We start from the raw sequence: 21,083 nt of genomic DNA, 5'->3' as shown, positions 1-21,083 counted from the left end.
TAGACTCAGTATCATATATACTGTGGTGACTACTGCTATATTATTTAATTACATATTCTATGTAATGTCACGTCACTTATTCACTTACATTGCAATATTTTTGTAGTATGTCCACCTAACTTTACTTAACAATATCTTTCATTTAATGCCACTTTCCATTCATTCAGTACTTTTTGCACCTTGTCTGTTGGCTTGTTGTTGTTTTTTACTGTAAAAAGCTGCTGCAAGAAGGGAATTTCCCCATTGTGGGATCTAATCTAATCTAATTTACAAGAGACACGTGCTCAAAACTCAACGCAGGGCTGGACGAGGCCCCCCCGGGACACAGCAAGGACCCCGTGGGACCGCTCACGAGTCTCAAATCTAGGTTAGATGGGGAAAAAATGGTCAAAGGGCCAAGTTTTAGTGCTGATAATTATCATTCCCCTCGCAGACAAAAGACACAGGTGTGTGTGATGCTCCAGAAAGTGTAACCGAAGCTGCAGAGAAACATTAGCCAGGAACGTGAGCAGCGAGCGCTAACTGCTGTCTTTACCACCCCCCCCACCACCTCCAGCTGCTGTCTCCTAATCTGTGTAATCTCAGCTTTCTGCTCGCTGTTGACACACTTTCTTAATTTTCCTGTTATTTTTTTTAATTTCCCCGCATCTCCGGTTCCACCAGGGTCTATTGTTCCACGTCTGCAGACACGCCTCGGACGCACTTTCACACACATCTCCAACGTCACGCGGTTTCAATACAACTGTGACACACTGGAGCTTAATGCTGTGGAAGCTTTGCATATTACAGACTCTGTACTGGTGCAGTGTTGGTGTTGTGTGTGTGTGGTGTGTGTGTGGTGTGTTGTGTGGTGTGTGGGTGTGATAGTGTATGGGTGTGTGTAGTGTGTTGTGTGTGTGTGTGGAACGGTGCAACCAATGTGTTGGGCTCGTCAGTGGTTAAGGTTTGCGGCATTTGCATTAGCAATTTGTTGAGTTGCGATGAGGAAAACAAAACCTGAATGCGGAGGTCATAAAGGTGAAGTCTTTAGTCTTTATGGATATTTCTATATTTTTTTAGAGTATATGATTGTATATATAATTATATATAGGCAGATATTATAAGTTGGTTGTGACCCCTAAAACAGGTCGCAGGTAGGCTGGCTTCAAGGAAAGATAAGAAACTCAATGATGTTCATAAAATTCATCTTATTTTCGATTCTATTCTAATCTTGGCATATGTTTTTGGCCAAATTGACTCATTTGGACATTTCTGGCCTCTTAAAGGTTCTTCAAATGAAATAGAAATGAAATATGACGCTATTGGGGGCTTTGTGGGGTACCAGTTCTTTAGGCTCACACTCCAATAATGAACGAGGTGCCCTTGTTTTTCTTTACAACTTTGTTGTTAAATACGTGGTTGAATGTAAATGCGTTAGTAATGAACGCTTGTGGCTCTACTGCGGCGTGTGCTGTGTGTGTGTGTGTATAGTTCATATGTTTGAATCTGTAAAGTAACTAAAGCTTTTAGATGTAGTGGAGTAAAAAGTAAATTATTTCTTTCTGAAATGTAGCGGAGAAGACGTATAAAATAGCATTAAAAGAAAAGACTTAAGATAAGTACAAGTACCTCAAATGTATACTTGCAACACTACTTGAGTAAATGTACATGGTTACATTACTTCACTGGTTTCCATGAAGCGTTCACACACCTGTGGCTGCTGGTTTCTGATTGGCTCACGGGTTTTGACTACATCACTAATGACGGAGGAGATGTTTAATTGGTAGTTTGGGTGCAGGGAGGTGTCATCACTGTCTCTCTGTTTCTCACCCACACACAGCAATGTCAGTGTTTCTGGGTCAGTGGAAATCCCTCCAGTTAATACACACACACACACGCACACACACACACACACACACACACACACACACACACACACACACACACACACACACACACATTGAGGACAGGTCCTGTGCTTCCTCTGCTGATCTCATTGTTTAGATTCGGTGTCTCGTCTGATGCGAAGAGATAAATGGAAGTGTAGCTGCAGGGGTGTGAAAATGAGACAGCTGGACGTAGTGAGCAGCGGAAGACAGATGGACAGCTGAGGGATACAATAAGGCGTTTAAAGGAAGGGAAGAAATCCATCAGAGAGACTTAAAGCGAGAGTGTGAGGCCAGACGAGATACAGCTTCACTGCAGAAGCATCGCTGTAGGGTTCAGTTACTGCAGAGATAACAGCAGCAGAGCCAGGAGAGAAGGACTGGTTATATGTCCTGTTTTGAAGATGTGGCCCCGTAATATCCTTAAATTTGCAGTGCCTGAATTGGTCCAAAACATCAGTTGCATGACATGATCATTGCATGAGTCGTACGTACTGTACATCCTGTACAGGTGAACCTGAATAATCGACGATCCAATCTAAGGAGTCTGATTCGACTGCCAATCAAAATTGTAAAGTCATGTTATTATTCGACTGTTCTTCTTGCTGTTGTATTTTTTTGCCACTTGTCACATCCACATGACCGATGTATACGTATCACAAATCTTATTTTGTAAATATTTTATAGGACCAATTGTCAGCTCTACAATAGCTTCACAGTAGGGCGATATGGAGAAATTCAAATATCACAATATTCTTGACCAAATACCTCAATATTGATATTGCAACGATGTTGTATGGTTGACCTATGGTGCTTTAACAAAATGTTATATACACAATGAGATTTTTGATGCATATTCTCCAGAAATGATTTAATGACTTAGTGGGTAAAGGTAAATAATAGAAGAGCTAGAACAATCTGGGAAGTTCTAAAAGTTAAATAACTTTACTGGATCACGGCCTGTAAAATCAGGTAAAAACAACAGCCCTACTTTGCAGTATCGTTATCGAGGTATTTGGTCCAAAATATCGTGATATTTGATTTTCTCCATATCGCCCGGCCGATTGCTGCTCTTTCATGTTCATGGCGGTTTGGACGTCTGATTGGACATCCATCTTCCAGAAGGAGCTGAGGAGAAAGGTCTGGGTCACTTTGGTTGTCCTGTGCTTCCACCTGGGCCTGGATCCTGTTGGAGCTGGATCCTGCTCCGGTCTCAGGGTCTCTAGGTCACAGTGGTGTGATGTGTTTGTGTGCTTATTTGCTATCTTTTCAGTTGGAGTTTGACTGAAAGTTTATGACCCTTTCAGGACCTGCAGAGCAAAAGATAACATGACCTGCTGCCCTTTAGCTGGGCTGGGGAGAGGAACCACAACCAGACACAGGATGGTCCCAAAACCATCTGTCCTGCTTCTGATATATTTAGTAGAGCTGGACCATAACACAATGTACCAGAACATCTTATATTATAGGACAGAAGTATTGCAAAACAACTTAATGCATGACCAACATGTCTTCATTTATGTTGAAACAATGCGTTTTGCCTTGTGGCTTAAATGTATAATGCAAATCACACACAATGTTTAAGCACATAAAACGTTTTAAATCCCAACAATACGCACAGGAAAAAAAACAACCTCAACACTCACTTCCCTTCCTCACCTGTCTCTCCAGGTGAGCCCCGGGCTCCGGACCGAGTGCTAGCCATGATTCGACAGTCCGAACCGACGTCCAGCACCCTGCAGCTGGTCGCTAACGACATGACGGGCATCATGGAGAAGCTGGACACCCGCGAGCTCGACCTGGAGGACGGAGAGTACGACACAACAGACACCTGCGACACAGGTGTGTGCCTCCCGTCTGATGGGTGTTCCCTGGGGTTTGGCGCATTTTTAACCTTCTGTGTTTTTGATTCTGCCGCCTTTAACCCTCGTGTTGCTTTCACTTTCGGGACCCTCTCGTGTCCCTCGGGTCAAACTGACTTATTTGGGGTTTTAAAAGCAATTCTGAAATAAGATTTTAATTCATAATCTATTACCAAATATTGTCTTTATCTCCATTTCCAACAGCTGAGATAACATCTATGTTCAGGGAATGCATCAGTCTCTACTAGCACACTATTAAACATGGAAGTGGGGTTTTGTTTTGTGTCATAAGGTTATAATTCATGTTAAAAATCCACTATGGAAACAACATAAGTGTCATTTCCAGAATAATGTTCTGAGTCAGGAATACATGTTTATCACAGGAAATAAGGAAAGGGCGTTGATTTATAGGTAGAAAAAATGTAACTTAAAAAAAAGAAAAATTAAAATGGGTTAATTTGACCTGAACATCATCCAAGGATTAAAACTATTCATTTCAACTTTTTAATTTGGTTCTTTATTGTTAGCTTTTAGCTTTAGTGTCTCGAGATAACTCTTGTTATGAATTGATACTATAAATAAAATTGAATTTACAGTAGTTGAATTGAACGTAGTAGGAGCTGAAAACTAAATAAAAAGATTTCTGCTGAAATTTTTGTTTAATAAAATCGGTATTGAAAAAAGGAACCGGTATCAAAGTCACGGTATCGGTACCAGTACCAGTAATGAACATTTTTGAACAATTCCCAGACCTACATATCAGGATTTATTCTCCTTTTTTGTATTTTTGTGTAAGACAGACTGCATATAAGTTGTCTTTACTGTGCATGTGCCGATTAACGTCTTGAGCGTTGGTGCCTGCAGCCGAGCGTTTGCCCTTCACGGTGATCTACCACACGCTGGGTTTCAAGGAGCCCGAGGCCAAAGTCTTCCTCTCCTCCCCCATCACGGCCAAGATCCTGGAGGTGGAGCGCTTCACCAAGAACCAGGACCGCTTCAACGTCACATCGCAGAGGAGTGTCAACAAGGTGCACGCAGGGAACAGGGAACATTTGATACTGGCTTTTGCAAATAATTTAACAATGAAATGCCGAATGTGAAGCATTAACGGTGTGTGTGTCTGTGCTGTGTGCTCAGTCGTTGCCGGCGGTGTTTAAGATCGAGTTGAAACACGGCGAGTTCACGTGGCTGGTGAAGAGGAAGGAGAAACACTTCATGGATCTCCACCGAGAGCTGAGGACCTACAAGACCTTCATGAGGCTGCCGCTGCCGTCACGCAGGTAAACGCTTGTTCTGGCTTCTCTTGTTCTGGATTGGATCCGGTTTGGATTGGAGTCCCTCAGGAGCTCAGATTAGGGACAATGTGAACAGGCTGATTCAGCTTTTAACACATCAGACCCAAAAATGGGACTTGGCTTGGACTCTAGATCAGAGACTTCACTTGGGACTTTAGCTCAAAGACTTGAATCTTGACTTGGAATCTAGATAAGAGAATTGAGACTTGATTTTGACTCTAGATCAGAGACTTGACTTGGACTGTGGATCAAAGACTTCACTTGGACTTTAGCTCAAAGATCTGAGACTTGATTTGAACTCTAGATCAGAGACTTGACTTGGACTGTAGATCAAAGACTCTGCACTTGACTTAGACTTTAGATCAGAGACTTGACTTGGACTTTAGCTCAGAGACTTGAGTCTTGACTTGAACTGTAGATTAGAGACTCAGGACTTGACTTTGACTCTAGAGCAAAGACTTGAGACTTGATTTGGACTCTAGATCAGAGACTTGACTTGGACTTAAGCTCAGAGACTCTGGACTTGACTTGGACTCTAGATCAGAGACTTGAGACTTGACTTGGACTCTAGAACAGATACTTGAGACTTGATTTGGACTCTAGACCAGGGACTTGAGACTTGACTCTGACTTTAGCTCAAAGACTTTTTAGCATCTCTGATCGGACCCTCAGATATTTTGTCTTTAACACACGACGGTTCGTTCCTGTTGTCACCATAACCATAACTTCATTGAAAATCCTTTTGTTACCATCCTCCTGGGATTTGAACCGGCATCCTCTCCTCCTGTGGTTTCTCTCTGCAGTCACACGGTGAAGAGGCAGACGGCGACGAGGAGCGAGATGATACCGAACCTCCCCAGAGGAGGAAGGGAGGAGCTGGGCAGAGAGGAGCAAGTGTCCAGTCGCAGGGTACCACGATTCACGGAGCAGCATCTCTTGCTTTCACACTTTCTGATCTCTGATTTTAAAGTATCGGCTGATTTTTCTCTAATTTGTGTTTGTTCCAGAAACAACTGGAAGATTACTTGAACAACCTGCTGAAGATGCCGATGTACAGGAACTACCACGCGACGGTAGGGACGAAGGGTTCTCCATCTTAAAAAGACAAAAATAACAATAATAGACTATAATGTCCTGGAAAAGATTTAAACATGCAACACTTATTGCTCTCTTTCAGATGGAGTTCATCGATGTTAGCCAGCTGTCCTTTATCCACGACCTGGGACCAAAAGGCCTGTAAGAACATCTTCAAACATATCTTTAACTACTTGTTTTGGTATTTAAAATCTTACAGTTAATGCTTAAAAACACTAGCCTGGTCCTACCAGACTCTGGTTCATTTCATGTGTACATTTGTCTGTTCAAATCTGTACATTTGCTCGTTTGGTCGTGACGTCGGATTAGCATCACTAGCATTAGCCTAGCCTTAGCCAATATATATATATATATATATATATATATATATATATAATAATAACATTATGTATTGTTATACATGAAACAACCCAACAGTTTATATAGTCTCAAAAGTATCTCCCCAAAAAAATACTAAGTTCATATACAAATGAATGAATGAATGAAATTTGCCATGATACTCTGGCCAAATTGTTTTTATGTTACTATTGTAAAGATGTTTAGTTGACAGTGTTTTTGTGGGCAGTGTGCTCTGAGGCCAAACACCGTTCATCTGCACTGCCCACACAAAGATGACACAGAGCTGGACTGAAATTATTTCCCTTTAAGCAATTACTTATCCACTGTTCCAGCCAGTGTCCTGTAACACTCAGAGCCTCCAGCAGTGGTGTCGCAGGTACAGATTTACAGTTGTTATTTGTCGGAAACAAACAGTTTTTCTTGTCTTTCAGAGAAGGAATGGTCCTGAAGAGATCCGGCGGCCATCGGATTCCCGGGCTGAACTGCTGTGGTCGCAGCAAAATGTGCTACCGCTGGTCCAAACGGTCAGTGAACACACACACACACACACACACACACACACACACACACACACACACACTGACGGCTGAGATCTATAGACACATTAGATAGATAGATAGATAGATAGATAGATAGATAGATAGATAGATAGATAGATAGATAGATAGATAGATATTTATTGATCCCAAGAAAAATGGTAAATTACAGTGTTACAGAAGCAAAATCGGTCACAAAGCACAGAATATATATAAATGAAATCCAAGGAAAAATAAACATACATACAGTATACATTAAATGTTGTGCTCCAACTTGTCAGCTTAAGGTTTTAAAGACACTATACACCAGCTATATATTTCCAAAAAAGTGGTTTAGATCATGTGGTTGTATCCAAGAGTTATCTGCTCAACCTTTCAGTTTATTAGTGAACCACATAGAGTACTCTTGTGTTGTACAGTGTTAAACTTGTGTGTGTGTGTGTGTGTGTGTGTGTGTGTGTGTGTGTGTGTGTGTGTGTGGTGTGTGTGTGTGTGTGTGTGTGTGTGTGTGTGTGTGTGTGCAGCTGGCTGGTGGTGAAGGACTCGTTCCTGCTGTACATGAAGCCCGACTCGGGCGCCATCTCCTTTGTGATGCTGTTCGACAAAGAGTTCGGCATCAAGATGGACTCCAGCGACACGGAGACCAAGCACGGCGTTCGCGTCGACAGCCTGTCCAGGTGGGTGACGCCCACGGGTGCTTTTACATACACTGTCAAAAAAAATAAAGGTACAATACAGGTCTATTTTTGTTCCCTAAGGTACAAACTTAGCAAATGTTTCCTTAAAAGTACAAAAATGTCTCTTGAAGGTACATTTATGCACCTTCTATTACATATTATAGGTACATATTTGTACCTTTAAGGTACATTATTGGTCCTCAGAGGTATAATATTGTTCCCAGGAAGGTACAAACAGGCAGGGCTGTAGTCAAGACCACGTTAGTCGAGTCCAAGGCAAGTCCAAGACCAGGACTTGTCGAGTCCAAGTCAAGACCGAGTCCAAAGAGGTTTGAGTCCGAGTCAAGACCGAGTCCAGGACTGAAGAAAAGGTCTCATGCATGACAGTATTGAGACAATCATTTTGGGTTTCACAGACCAGAAGCCATATTGGGCAAGACCAATGGCCGAGGCCGAGACCAGTCCAAGTCCAAAATACTAGCGAGACCGAGACCAGTCCGAGTCCAAATGCTAGTCTTGAGTCCAAGACCGGACTTGAGTACTACAGCCCTGCAAACAGCTACACTCTAAGAAATTTCTGTGTATTAACAGTTGTATGACTGTATGTTTTCTAACGGAAATTGTCCATAGAAAGTGATTCCCAGTTGTATTTGTGTTTATTTATATTTCAGAGTGCATTATGGGTAATTTATCTGTGCTCCGTCTGCATTTCCCCAGTAGGTTCCTGGGTAAGGGAGCGTCAAAAAACCTCAAAAAAGCTTCAAAAGTGGAACATAAAGCGTTGAAAATGTTGTGTAAAAAAGCTCCAAAAAGTAGATAAGAAGCGTTGAAACAATGGCATCAAAGCATCAAAATGACTTCATCTGAGAGAATGTGAAATAACATCTGAAATAACAGAAAATGTTCTGAGTTTTTACAATTTTTTCTTCAATTTTGGTTTTTAATTACGGTTAATGAGCTGCCAGTTATTTATAGTTATTTTACGGATTTATTTCTTAGTGTACTTTTTTTTTTGACAGTGTGTAGCTGCTTCTTTAAGGCAGTTATCAGTGAAGGAGGAGCAGGATTTGGGAAATTAAAAAAAAACATTTGGGGGGCTACTTTTGCTAAATGATACCAGCTTACATTTTCGGCGTCTCTGGCCGTTCATCGAGAGTATTTACCCTAAAATAAATAAAGGAAATACTCTTAACAAAGGTCCAGTGGGGATGAAACATTACTATCATCAAGAAATTGTGATGCTGAGCAATAGCATAATGCGAGATCTATCTTTTTCAAGTCTGATTTGCTCTTTTAACATATCATTTGAAATCAAATAGAGAATATTTAATTGTCTTATTAAGTACAAAAGTACTTCAGAAAGGAATTTTATGAATGAACTACCACCTACAGATCTTAGCCAAAGCCTCAGCAGCTCAGGACAGTTGAGGAATAACATCATGTTGTGTGTGTGTGTGTGTGTCTGTCTGTCTGTCTGTCTGTCTGTCTGTCTGTCTGTCTGTCTGTCTGTCTGTGTGTGTGTGTGTGTGTGTGTAGATCCCTGGTGCTGAAGTGCAGCAGCTACAGACACGCCCGCTGGTGGGGTCAGTCCATCGAGCACTTTGTCCAGAAGCACGGCTCGGCCTTCCTCACCGACCACCGCTTCGGGTCCTTTGCCAGAGAGGAAGTGAACATCCTCGCCAAATGGTAACCACGGCAACCAACTGTCAGTCACACTGTCCACTCGCCTTTTACAATTTAGGGGACATCAGTGTCTTTAAGCCTGGTTTTTGGGGCCGTTTGATAACGTGTCTCGGCGGTAACCCGGTGTAAATTAGTGCCGAGGCACCGGGACCAGATGTTGGTAAAGGAATCCAGAGACAAGCCCTGTCCCGTTGGCAGAGAGAGTGTGTGTGTGTGTGTGTGTGGTGTGTGTGTGTGTTTGGTTTGTGTTGTGGTGTGTGTGTGTGTGTGTGTGTGTGTGTGTGTGTGTGTTGTGTGTGTGTGTGTGTGTTGTGTGTTGTTGTGTGTGTGTGTGTGTGTGTCTCGCTGAGTAACATGACACACGAAAGGGAAAGTGAGCCCCACCTGCTCATCACCTGTCCCCGCTGGGCACCACTATACTGTCTGTGTGTGTGTGATTGTGTGTGTGTGTCTGTGTGTGTGTGTGTGTGTGTGTGTGTGTGTGTGTGTGTGTGTGTGTGACGTTTGCAACTGAGTGCATAACACCTCAACGTCCGTCAGCCGTTGTTCCCTGTCTGTGTTTGCATGTGTGTTGTTATACTGCGTGTGTGTGTGTGGGTTTGTGTGTGTGTGTTTGTGTGGTGGGTTCACACCATAAAAGCAGAATGAAAAAAAAAAGATGGGATTGAAAAGTGAGAGTAGAGTTTGTTTGCATGGTTCTTGCTGCCTAAATGTGTGTGCGTGTGTGTGTGTGTGTGTGTGTGTGTGTGTGTGTGGGTGTTTGTGTGCGTGTGTGTTGTGTGTGTGTGTGGGCTGTACATTTTTGGTGTGTGTCCTCTGCAGGTATTGATGGAAAAATCCTACATGGAGGACTTAGCGATGCTCTTTGAAGAAGCCAAAGAAGAAATATTCATGCACGATTGGTGGTAAGTAGTGTTTGTTTGTGGTGCTGTGTGGTTGGTGTGTGTGTGTGTGTGTGTGTGTGGTGTGTGTGTGTGTGTGTGGTGCGGTGTGTGGTGTGTGTGTGTGTGTATGTGTGTGTGTGTTTGTGTGTGTCTGTGTGTGTCTATGTCTCAAAGTGCAGTGAGTGCAGTTGGCGGTCACCCCTTGTGGAGGTTTTCTGGTCAAACAGATCGGTTACAGTCTGAGGCTCCGACTTCTGTTATACTAGCACACACACCACCACAACACATACACCACCACCACACCACACACACACACACACACACACACACACAATTCAATACCACATGCAAAGTGTGTGTGTGTGTGCATTTGGACAAGAACACTTGAGTATAAAGGTAATGTTAAATAATATAAACACTCCATTACAGGTAAAAGTCCTGCAGTTTACTGATATAAATCAGTACAGGACAGCAGAGATAAGTTTTAATGTTGGATTAAAGCTTATTCTTTCGGGTTTTTAAATGCTTTCACATTAGGTGAGAAAAGGAGCAAACCAGAGAGGAGGAATGTGGTGTCTGAGCTGGATGATGTGTTGACAGGAATCCGCTTGACACTGTTTCTTGATTATTAAAAGATTTATTACATGAAAGAATTCCGCATCAATACAAGCTCTGCAGGAGCCTGGAGAGTGTCTCTGCCCAATACAACACTCTGGCTCCCAGCTTCTTCATCATGGTCTACATAGGGGGGTCTGTTTGTGCAACATGTAAAGGAACGCGGGGTAGGGGCCCCACAGCTAGCGTATCAATCATAGACCACATCTGGTTCAACTCTGAGGCCCCTTCCACTAGGATGAGCAACCTTCAGACCTCAGGATACGCAACCACCTTTAGATTTAATGGCTGCATTCCAACATCTAGTTTGACTTTGGTGGTGTTAAGATACTTCAGGAAATACCTCTGCTTGTGATGTCTTACGGTGTGTGTGTTGCTCCCCAGGTTGAGTCCGGAGATCTTCCTGAAAAGGCCGGTTGTGGAAGGCAACCGCTGGCGTCTGGACTGCATCCTGAAACGCAAAGCGGTGAGTTAAGAGAGCTTAGCACAAGAAAAAGAAAGTCCTCAACAGATAGGGACACTTTTAACACTTAGACAGTAAACGGCGATAATAGTAGAAGACAAGATAACAAGACAAAAACAAAAGAACGTTATGATATGATGTGATTGTGCATGAAGATGTGAGGTAGCCAGACAGTCCATAGTCCATGTGCATATATACCACAAAGTAGAAATTCCTAAATGAAACTGCTATCGTGCCGTCTTTAAAAATGCATGCAGTAAGTTTTGTGGCGGATAAATGTTAACACACTGTTAAAATAGCACAAGTGGTTGTAAAAATTAAGAAAAGGTATATTAAAGGGATATTTGAGGAGCATGTTGATAAACTTCTCTGCCCTTTATTTGTCAGTATACAAAAGTAAGGGTTGATTTTTGTGCTTGCACGCGAACACCTTTGTAATAGTCCGTTGCATAACTGTGATAAAATATTATTTTATCTTCAGCGGTCTCATGCATTCACCGTCTGTCCGATGACGCTTTTTAGGAAAAATAAGAAATACAAATAAGAAATGGTTTGATACCGTTTTTTCCTTCTCAATACCGATTCCGATACTTGAACTTGCGTGTTGGCCAATACAGAGTACAGATCCAGTACCAGTTTACCAATACCAATTTCTGTGGTCTCGGACTTGCTAGTATTTGGACTCAGACTCGTCTCGGTCTCGGCCACTGGTCTTGCCAGATATGGCTTCTGGTCTGGACCGAGTCCAGGTGTCTTTATTATGTTGATAATAATATTGGAGGGAAACCCAAAATGATTGTCTTGATACTGTCATGCATAAGACCTTTTTTTTCCTGTCCTGGACTCGGTCTTGACCTGGACTCAAACCTTTTTGGACTCAATCTTGATTTGGACTGGAACCTTTTTGGACTCGGTCTTGATTTGGACTGGAACCTTTTTGGACTCAGTCTTGATTTGGACTGGAACCTTTTTGGACTGCTGTATTGATTTGGACTGGCAACCTTTTTGGACTCAGTCTTGATTTGACTGGAACATTGTGACCTTCGGTCTGGTGGCTCACCTTTTTGACGTGTTCGCGCACTGAACTTTTTGGACCTTGGTCTTGAACTTGACTGGAACCTTTTTGGACTTGGCCTCTTGTACTTGACTGACCGTTTTTTGGACTTGGTCTTGTACTGGACTGGAACCCTTTTTGGAATGTCGCTTGGAATGACCTTTTGGACTGCTTTGAGACTGAACCGCTTTTGACTTGGTCTTGACCTTGGACTGGAACCTTATTTGGACTGGTCTTGTCTTGGACTGGAAAACCTTTTTGGAGTTGGTCTTGTCTTGGACTGGAACCTTTTGGACTCGTTCTTGTCTTGGATGACCTTTTTGGACTCGGTCTTGTCTTGGACTGGAACCTTTTTGACTCGGTCTTGTCTTGGACTGGAACCTTTTTTGGACTCTTCTGTCTTGGATTCAACAGTCCTGGTTTGGTCTGACTGGACTCGACCAGTCCTGGTCTTGGACTTGTCTTGGACTCGACCAAGTGGTCTTGACTCCAGCCCTGCTTTCTATATGTTATGATGTGTAACGGACTTGTGTCTGCAATAACTGTAATTATATTTCATGTCTTCACGTCCTCTCAAATAAATGCCCCGAAAAAAACGATCTTTAAAAAAAAAATCGGTGTCCACTCTTGAGCTCCGTAGCAACGTGTTTGTGTTTCCACAGCACAAGGAGTGCGGATATTCGTGATGCTGTACAAGGAGGTGGAGTGGCGCTGGGCATCAACTCGGGGTACAGCAAGAGGACGCTGCTGCAGCGCACCCAACATCAAGGTGAGCGTCCCGAGACAGACGTGTCTCCGCGTGTCCAACCACATGTCCTGTTCCCCGTCTCAATCTGAGTCTCTTCTCCTCCAAAAGGTCATGCTTCACCCGAACCACGCCTCCTCCGCGTCTACTGTGGCGCACCCACGAGAAGATCTCGTCACGACCCAATGGTGGCTCGTTGTTCGGGATCGACCTGGCGTCCGGTCCTGGACGACAGGGAACACCGGCTGACGGGACGTCGGGAGGTGACACCGCACAGCTGGACAGGTCATACACTGTCACACACACAAACACACACACACACACAAACAAAAGACAGACACACACCACACACACACCGCACAACACACACACACACACAACACACACACACACAAAGCCATGAACACACCACCACACACAAAGAATAAAACATACACACACACACACGCACACACACACAAAGACATGAACACACACAACACCACCACCACACACAAGAACTACACACAAAGCATGACACACACACGACATGAAACAGAACACACACACACCACACAGAAAGACATGAACACACACACACACACAAGACATGAACACACACATACACCCAAGACATGGAACACACACATACCACACACAAACCCCCACACAACAAAGCCATGAACCCTGCACACAACACACACAACACACACACCACACAAGAATGAACACACACACACACCACACAACATAACATACACAAAGACTGAACACACACACTCACACACACACACACACACTACATACCACAAAGACATGAACACACACAACGACACACACACACACACACACAAAGACATTAACACACACACAAAGACATGAAACACCACAACACACAACCACACACACACCCACGCCACACCCACTACACACATAACAATGTTTTTATGAATTTTGATTTACAAGACAGTTCACAAAGAGACATTAATATACACGTAGTTCCCACCCCCACCAAAACCGCGAACTCTTTAAACAAAATACAAGGTAGTCAAACAAAGAATGGATCCATATACACAACACAATAGCTGGCATACCCAGAAACAAAATATACACTTATGTACTACACACAAAATTTTTACATTTCCAGCAAAGACACTATAACAGAAAGGAAAATAATACCAATCACTTGTATTCGAAATGTACAATATATGTGTTTCTATGAGTGTAAATGTTTTTGCGTGCTTGTATTTTTTTATAAAGGATGAACACATTCATTAGACACACCAAAGCTTGCTGATGTAGAATGCTGTGGGTGTATTATCAATAATATGACATTATTATGTTGATTATTAATACACATAAAGTCCTTTAAGACCTACAACCACTTTTAAACCCAGTTCAAGTGACCTCACTGCGAACCCAAGTATCAAATAACCCAGTTTGTCCTGAAAAAAATGGTTTCATATCTGACAGTAGACAACAGGTGGATGTTTTACAAGCTTTTTTATATAAATACAATGTATTGTTTTTGTAAAATGAACTGTATAAAATGGCCTTAGTCTTCAGAGGGTTAACGCAGGGAAAAGATTGATTTTTGTGTGCGACTCTGTGATCTGATACTGCTTCCAACGATTACCCCAAGAGTTCTCCTCGATATTATAATTAAGGACATTTACATAAAAAACAGGTCCTCATTTCCATACTATTAATGAAATAGCTTTTTATTTTGTGGAACTCAAACCCAGATGAGCGCGACCTGTGTTTTAATGAATCATCAGGCTGAGCGGACCTCGTCCAAACCATGTCGGCGCCCCCGCCAACACGGCGGGCCCCCGCCACGCGTCAGCGGTGGCGTCTCCTCAAGAAACGGGAAGGCATTTCCGTGACGGTACCCGGTGGTCAGCCCCGCTGAAAGGAGTGGGGAAAGCGAGGAGGAGCGGTTCACATCAGAGCACCCGGCAGAACACGGGCTGGCCCACGCCGACACGCGCAGCGACTGAGAGAGCGAACAGAGGGAGTCGATGACAATTATTGTTATTATTATTATATATATATTTTAGATAGTATTCTTCCCAGTGGTGCTAGGTTGGCGGGCCATGTTGGTTCCTGTAGTCTCGTGTTGTCAGAAGCCCTCCTCACACAGCGCTGCACGGAAGGTTAACTGTCCTCACAGCATTCCTGGATGGGAGAAAAACCTTCCAGTTCATTGGCAATTCTTTAAACCAATCACAATCGTCGGTGGCGGGGCTAAAGCGCGCGACGGAGCCACGGTTGCCGGCTGCTACATATCCGGGAAGGAAGTTGTTTGTGCGTGGAAACATGTGTAACGTTTCAGAAGTGTTTTAGACAGATAGTTCCAGCTATCTGTTGGATTTACCCTGCAGAAGGATCTGAGGACCAGGTAACCATATTCCTCAGATTGGACATAGTTAGCCTATCGGTCTGATTTACCCTGCAGAGATCTGAGGACCAGGTAACCCATAGTCCTCAGTGGACAGATAGTACCTAGCGAGCTGTCTGGACTATTACCCTGCAGAGACCTGAGACCCAGGAACCATAGTCCTCAGATTGGACAGAATGGTTTACTAGCTGTCTGGATTTACTGCATAGATTCTGAGTACCAGGGTACACATAGTCCTCAGATTGGACAGTAGTCTCTAGCTGTCTGGATTTACCTGGCAGATATCTGAGGACCAGGTAACCTGTCCTCAGAAATCCACCAGACGCTTAAAATTCAACAAGAGGATAAGGACAGGCACGGGACATCCGACGAAAAAAACAGGCGGACAAAACTAGTGTCTAAAAGGAGACTAAAAGGCAGCAAAAAGGTGAAAAAGTGGCAAAAACAGGCACGAAAAAAGGCGGTGAAAGAAAGGAGACGAAAAGCGACTGCAAGGTCGGACGTTGTCTAACGATTGTCCCAACCCTAAAAGTCCCCTCAGCTCTTGTCTCGAATCTCGATGCACTCTGGTACTCGTGAGGACAGTCTGGTTAGGGGTCTGACGTAGCAGTGATAGCCTGCCCTGTTGCTGAGGTACCCAGTGTTTGTGGGCGCTCTCTTGTTCGGTTGGTCCAAACAGCGTCATCAGCCAACACAACCGATCCCCAGCAGGCTGGCGGGCTGAGGACGCACCACCTATGGCCGGTGTCAGGTGTGAGTCCCGCCGCGGTAGGGCCCCCCCCTACCGTGTGCTTTGCTGTGGTTTTAAATGCATTGGAACGGCTTTGGTTGCTGTGTGCGGTTTGAAGTCTTTTTCACTCCGAGTGTCAAAGGTCATTTCAGAAAATGTGTCGCTTTTCTTCTAATACTCCAGATCTACTCTTTTTAGTGGACACATGAGCAACAGCTTTGTAGTCGATCCGACTCAACTACCATTCTCATTTTTATAACTTATTCACATCGAAGCACTGAAAAGCAGGAAAATGACACAATTAACCAGTTCTAATAATGTTTTTTTGGCTTTCAGTCAAGCACAATGTGAAATATCTGCTGGTTTCTTTCAAACGCCGCCTTAAAGCAAACCTGGAGCAGGTCCCTTTAGACTTGAGAGACAGCACTAAGCAGAGCTGAGCTGTGTGTCTTTGTCTCTTGTGGCACAAGGCACGTGTCCCGCTGCAGTAAACGGGCCGCCGCGGGTCTTATCTCTGCTGTCTGTTTGCCAGACTCATACTCTGTTTTCCTGATGTGTGATAGACGGGAAGTGTCCGACACGAACGTGGGCAAACAGCCGCACTAACAAAATGATGAAGTAAGATGAATTTCAGTGGAAAAGCACCAAAAAAAAACCTCTTTTTGTGTTTTTTTGTTGTGATTACTCTCCAGCTAACTCCCATCAGCATCTGAATGTACTGCAGTATTACAATGATTGAACAATGTGATTTCAATTTTGCATGTCTCTGCACCGCCTCTGAGCTTTTTTCGAAATGTCTCCTGCGGTTCTGTCCCCCCCCCCCCCATTACCCCTACCTGCTGGTTTATTTCGTAAAAGTGCTGTCAAGCGTTTTCCAAACACACGCTGTATAACTGTCAAGTCAGCGTGAGTGTCAGACGCCCGTGCCGTAAACACAGCCACCTGGCGAGCCGCTTCACAGCCTCCATTTTACCGGAGGAAAATTGCGCCGGCGGACTATTTTCCGCGGCGGTGATCCCATAGTTGGCTCTCAGTGAGCCATTCGTAGCAGCGGGACAGTGTGGTGGGGTTGAGTAGGAGGAGACCATTCAGTGTGTGTTCCTCAGGGGTAGGAAGGAGCAGGGTGCTCCGGTGCAAACAGTGGATGTGTGATTTATGGCACAGAGGACGAAGAACTATCAGAACAGGCATCAGAACAGAACCAGAACAGACCAGAAATACCTTTTTGATCACCGAAGGGAACTCTGTTGTTGCAGTTGCACAACAATTTAAATATCAGAGTAGAAATATAAATCAGAATATAAGGAGTGTGAGTATGTACGTATTTACATAGTAAAGAGGTTTTAGCATTTTTATAATTTAACACAATTAGAATTGCAAGGTGAAAGTTAATAATAACAAATTTAGGGCATTTTATTTATATAGCACAATTCAGGCAAAAAGGCAATTTCAAGTACTTTACTCAGCATTAGTCTTGCTTGCCAGACCTGTCTGGCTGACACCCAGATGGAGTCTGGGAGAGGAGAATAGAGATAGGGTATGCACTCTGGGTTGCATTTCTTTAAACCAATCACAGTCGCGTGGTCGGGGCAAAGATCCGACGGCTAGTGCCGGTTGCTGGCGTTATTCCAGATGTGCGGTGCGTGAAACTGACACTGGAGACGGTGAGGCAGGTGTCTCCAAAAACCTGGGTTGACCTCAAAATCTTAAGATCTCACTCGGACGCTCCATCAGAAGTCCAGGGAACTAAAACCGGTTGACTAGGCTAAGTGGTTCACCCTACTGGTTTTCTTGGGTCACATTCGCCATTTTCACAAATTTTTCTAATCAGAAATTTGGTTTATTTCACACCACGTTGTAAAAAACAAAAACAAACAACCGAAAAAGGGTCCTACAACTCTCATAACTAGTAAATATAAAGATCAGTTTCACTACTTTCAGTTTACATTGGGTTAAATCAATTTTTAATAGCATTGAGAAAAAAAAATGATTAAAGAACGCAAAAAAAAATTACAAACGTGAAAAAGCGCTGAAAAAAATGGATTAAAACGTCGGAGAAAAAGGAAAAAAAACATTGAGGAAAAGCAACTAAGTTGCATGGGGGTCGATTGGAAGACGCACAAGCCAACCCGCATGTTGTCCTTGGGTCAAACTGACCCGTTCAAAGTTCCTTTTTTTTTTTTCAACAAACCAAAAATGGGCCGTACGAAAAGCGCTGGGAAAATCTCAACATTAAAAATATTCAAAGCATTTGGAATAAAAACATCAAAAACTAATCACCACCAACATTGAAAAAGTTGACAAAAATGTGGGGAAAAAAGCGATATAAGTTGGCAAAAGTCACCAAAAGTCTTTTTTTCATAGACGGGAAGACAACGGGGGGTTGAAGCGGTCCTGAAATGTTCCTGTATGCTGAAGATATCACATCATGTGTGTGTGTGTGTGTGTGTGTGTGTTGTTGTGTTTTAGAAGGCGTCCTCTGTGCGCTCTGCAGACGGGGGTTCGGCGAGTGTTTGTAAACACCGCGAGTTCTGGCACGGGAAAGACTCGCAACTTTGTGTTCAAGGACGGATTCAGCTGGACAAACCGTTCGATGGTGTAGGGCACTGGGGGGGGGGTAGTGTGTGTGTGTGTGGTTGTGGGTGGGGGGGGGGAGGGGGGGGAGCCTGCAGCCTCTGATACGAAATAGTCATCACGATACTCATGCCACGTACGATACACTGCAATTATAACCTTTTTTTCCAACTTCTAATTTTTTCCACAATTTCAAATGACGTCCCCAAAAGAAACTTATCAACATCTGTTTCCTCTAAAAAAAACACAATTCTCCTCTGTTTGAATGATCACTTAAATTTTTCTCCCAGGCCGGAGTTGCACACAAGCTCTATGGGATGGAGAAAAACGTGCTTCTGGGGTTTATCCCTTTCTTTAAACCATCAATCCCTAATGGCCGAAAAAAAACTACATCCCTCGACTAAAAATGTTTTAAACCCCCTCTCTTGTCCTCGGGTCAAATTTGACCCCTTTCCAAAAAAGGCTCTATCTGGAAATATGAGTTTCTTTGACCAAATTCCACAAAAATGGTTTGGGCCTCCTTCCACACTCCTTTTGCAAACCACAAACGGATTGCTTGTCATTCCTTTGTTTTAAATTTATCAGTCTAATAATTTCATAATTTTCTGCTTTTTAAGCTCAAATTATTTAGGTATAATTCCATCTAAATAAGGTTATTGAGCAGAATTACAAAGGTAGTACACTGTAAGGTGGTGGTAGTGGCAAACTAAAAAAAAAACGTCTGAAAAAGGGAACAAAAACCGGGAGGACAACACAGGGTAAAGCAAAAACATACGTCTTAAAAAATTAAAAGAGAAGGGGAACGGACATCCGGCTGAAACTGAATTCCTCCGGAGGTCCGGGGGGTATTGGAACTCTTTAAGGTCCCAGTCCTGAACCGGGGGGGGGATCTGCAGAGGAGTCCAGTTCCTGCTCACACGTCTGTTTTCTCTGCTCTTTACAGACTTCATAGTACAGACCACATCCCAGAATGCTTGGCACGACATCGCCTCCGATAGGTTCATGGGAAAGCAGTACGAGACGTGGCGCCCCCCCCAGGACACTCATCCAGAGCTGGAAACTCACTAGAGTCAGAAGGTCAGCACGACTAGTCCACTACATCGGTCTGTTTCTTCTTAGCATAGTTATTGATTTTCTTTTGTGCATTTCCATCCTGAAGACGTCCTATGAGCACATCTCTGGGATTTAAAGTTTGGCTTTTGCCGATTCTTTGTGGAGAAATCAGATGTCGATTAGTCGGTGAAATCTTACGAGTGGGTAGTCGAAGTAGAATATGTTTAATCAGGACAGCAGACTCTAAGCGTACTGATGAGGGATTAACATAGATACAAATGTTGTGCTTCCTGTTTACAGATCCGGAAATAAAATGCAGTCAATGGTGAAGTGGATGAAATTAGATTCATGGAAAAAACAACAGAAGAATTAGGGGACATGTGACGATTAGTTTCACTGCGTTATCTGTGGATTATTTTCAATTCAATTTCTTCAATTTTATTTATCGTACTCACTTCATAACAAGAGTTATCTCGAGACCCTTTACAGATGAGAAGCAGGTCTTAGGACCACCTCCAGAATTTACAAGGACCAACGGGTCTGAGTAGTTTCCTCCAGAGACAAGCAACAGGGCCACAGTGGAGAGGAAAAACACTCCTTTTGAGGCAAGAAACCTGGACAGACCCCCCCCAGAACCAGCCAGGCCCAGACCCAGGCCAGACCCAGCCAAGCCCAGACCCAGACCCAGGCCAGGCTCTTGGTAGGCGTGTCTGACGGACGGTTGGGGTTAGAATGACGAGTGGCAATAACATCACAAAAAAAAATATTAGTTTTTGTAGTAGTTACATGGCGTTACAGGGCACTGTGGCATACAAGCCCATCAGACGTAGCAGGAAAGGTAGCAGGACCGTAGCGGACGTAGCATGCTAGCAGGACCTCAGCAGTAGACCCAGCAGGAGTAGTCAGGACGTAGCAGATGTAGCAGTGACCGTTAGCAGGACGTAACAGGACGTAAGCCAGGGACACAGCAGGGACGTAGCAGGGGTGCAGTAGCACGGACGTAGCGGGCGTTAGCAGGACGAAACGGACGTAGGAGGACGTAGCAGGACGTAGCAGGACGTAGCGGACATCAGCAGGACACAGAGGACGTAGACCAGATTGTAGCGGGACGTTAGCAGACGTAGTCAGGACTAAACCAGGCTTAGCAGGAACACGCAGGACGTACGGCAGGGCCGTAGCAGGACGTGAGGCAGGGCGTGCAGGAGAATGTGCTATATATGTCAAGTTTGACCC

General features: G+C 43.8%; 1 protein-coding gene across 1 annotated transcript in view; it reads left to right on the top strand.

Annotated features, from left to right (window-relative positions):
- The window catches only part of LOC116672503 (phospholipase D1-like), a 58,649-nt gene that overhangs the window by 12,011 nt on the left and 25,555 nt on the right, over nucleotides 1–21,083 (top strand). Inside the window, 11 exon segments of the mRNA XM_032504388.1 lie at nucleotides 3,537–3,707; nucleotides 4,592–4,755; nucleotides 4,865–5,007; nucleotides 5,826–5,931; nucleotides 6,030–6,095; nucleotides 6,200–6,258; nucleotides 6,888–6,980; nucleotides 7,517–7,669; nucleotides 9,206–9,374; nucleotides 10,175–10,257; nucleotides 11,236–11,317. Coding sequence (XP_032360279.1) covers nucleotides 3,569–3,707; nucleotides 4,592–4,755; nucleotides 4,865–5,007; nucleotides 5,826–5,931; nucleotides 6,030–6,095; nucleotides 6,200–6,258; nucleotides 6,888–6,980; nucleotides 7,517–7,669; nucleotides 9,206–9,374; nucleotides 10,175–10,257; nucleotides 11,236–11,317 — 1,257 coding nt within the window. The 5' untranslated portion in view covers nucleotides 3,537–3,568.

Source organism: Etheostoma spectabile, chromosome 22 (assembly GCF_008692095.1).
Source record: "Etheostoma spectabile isolate EspeVRDwgs_2016 chromosome 22, UIUC_Espe_1.0, whole genome shotgun sequence".
NCBI classification, from domain to species: Eukaryota; Metazoa; Chordata; class Actinopteri; order Perciformes; family Percidae; genus Etheostoma; species Etheostoma spectabile.
This window is presented reverse-complemented; position numbering and strand designations above follow the sequence as displayed.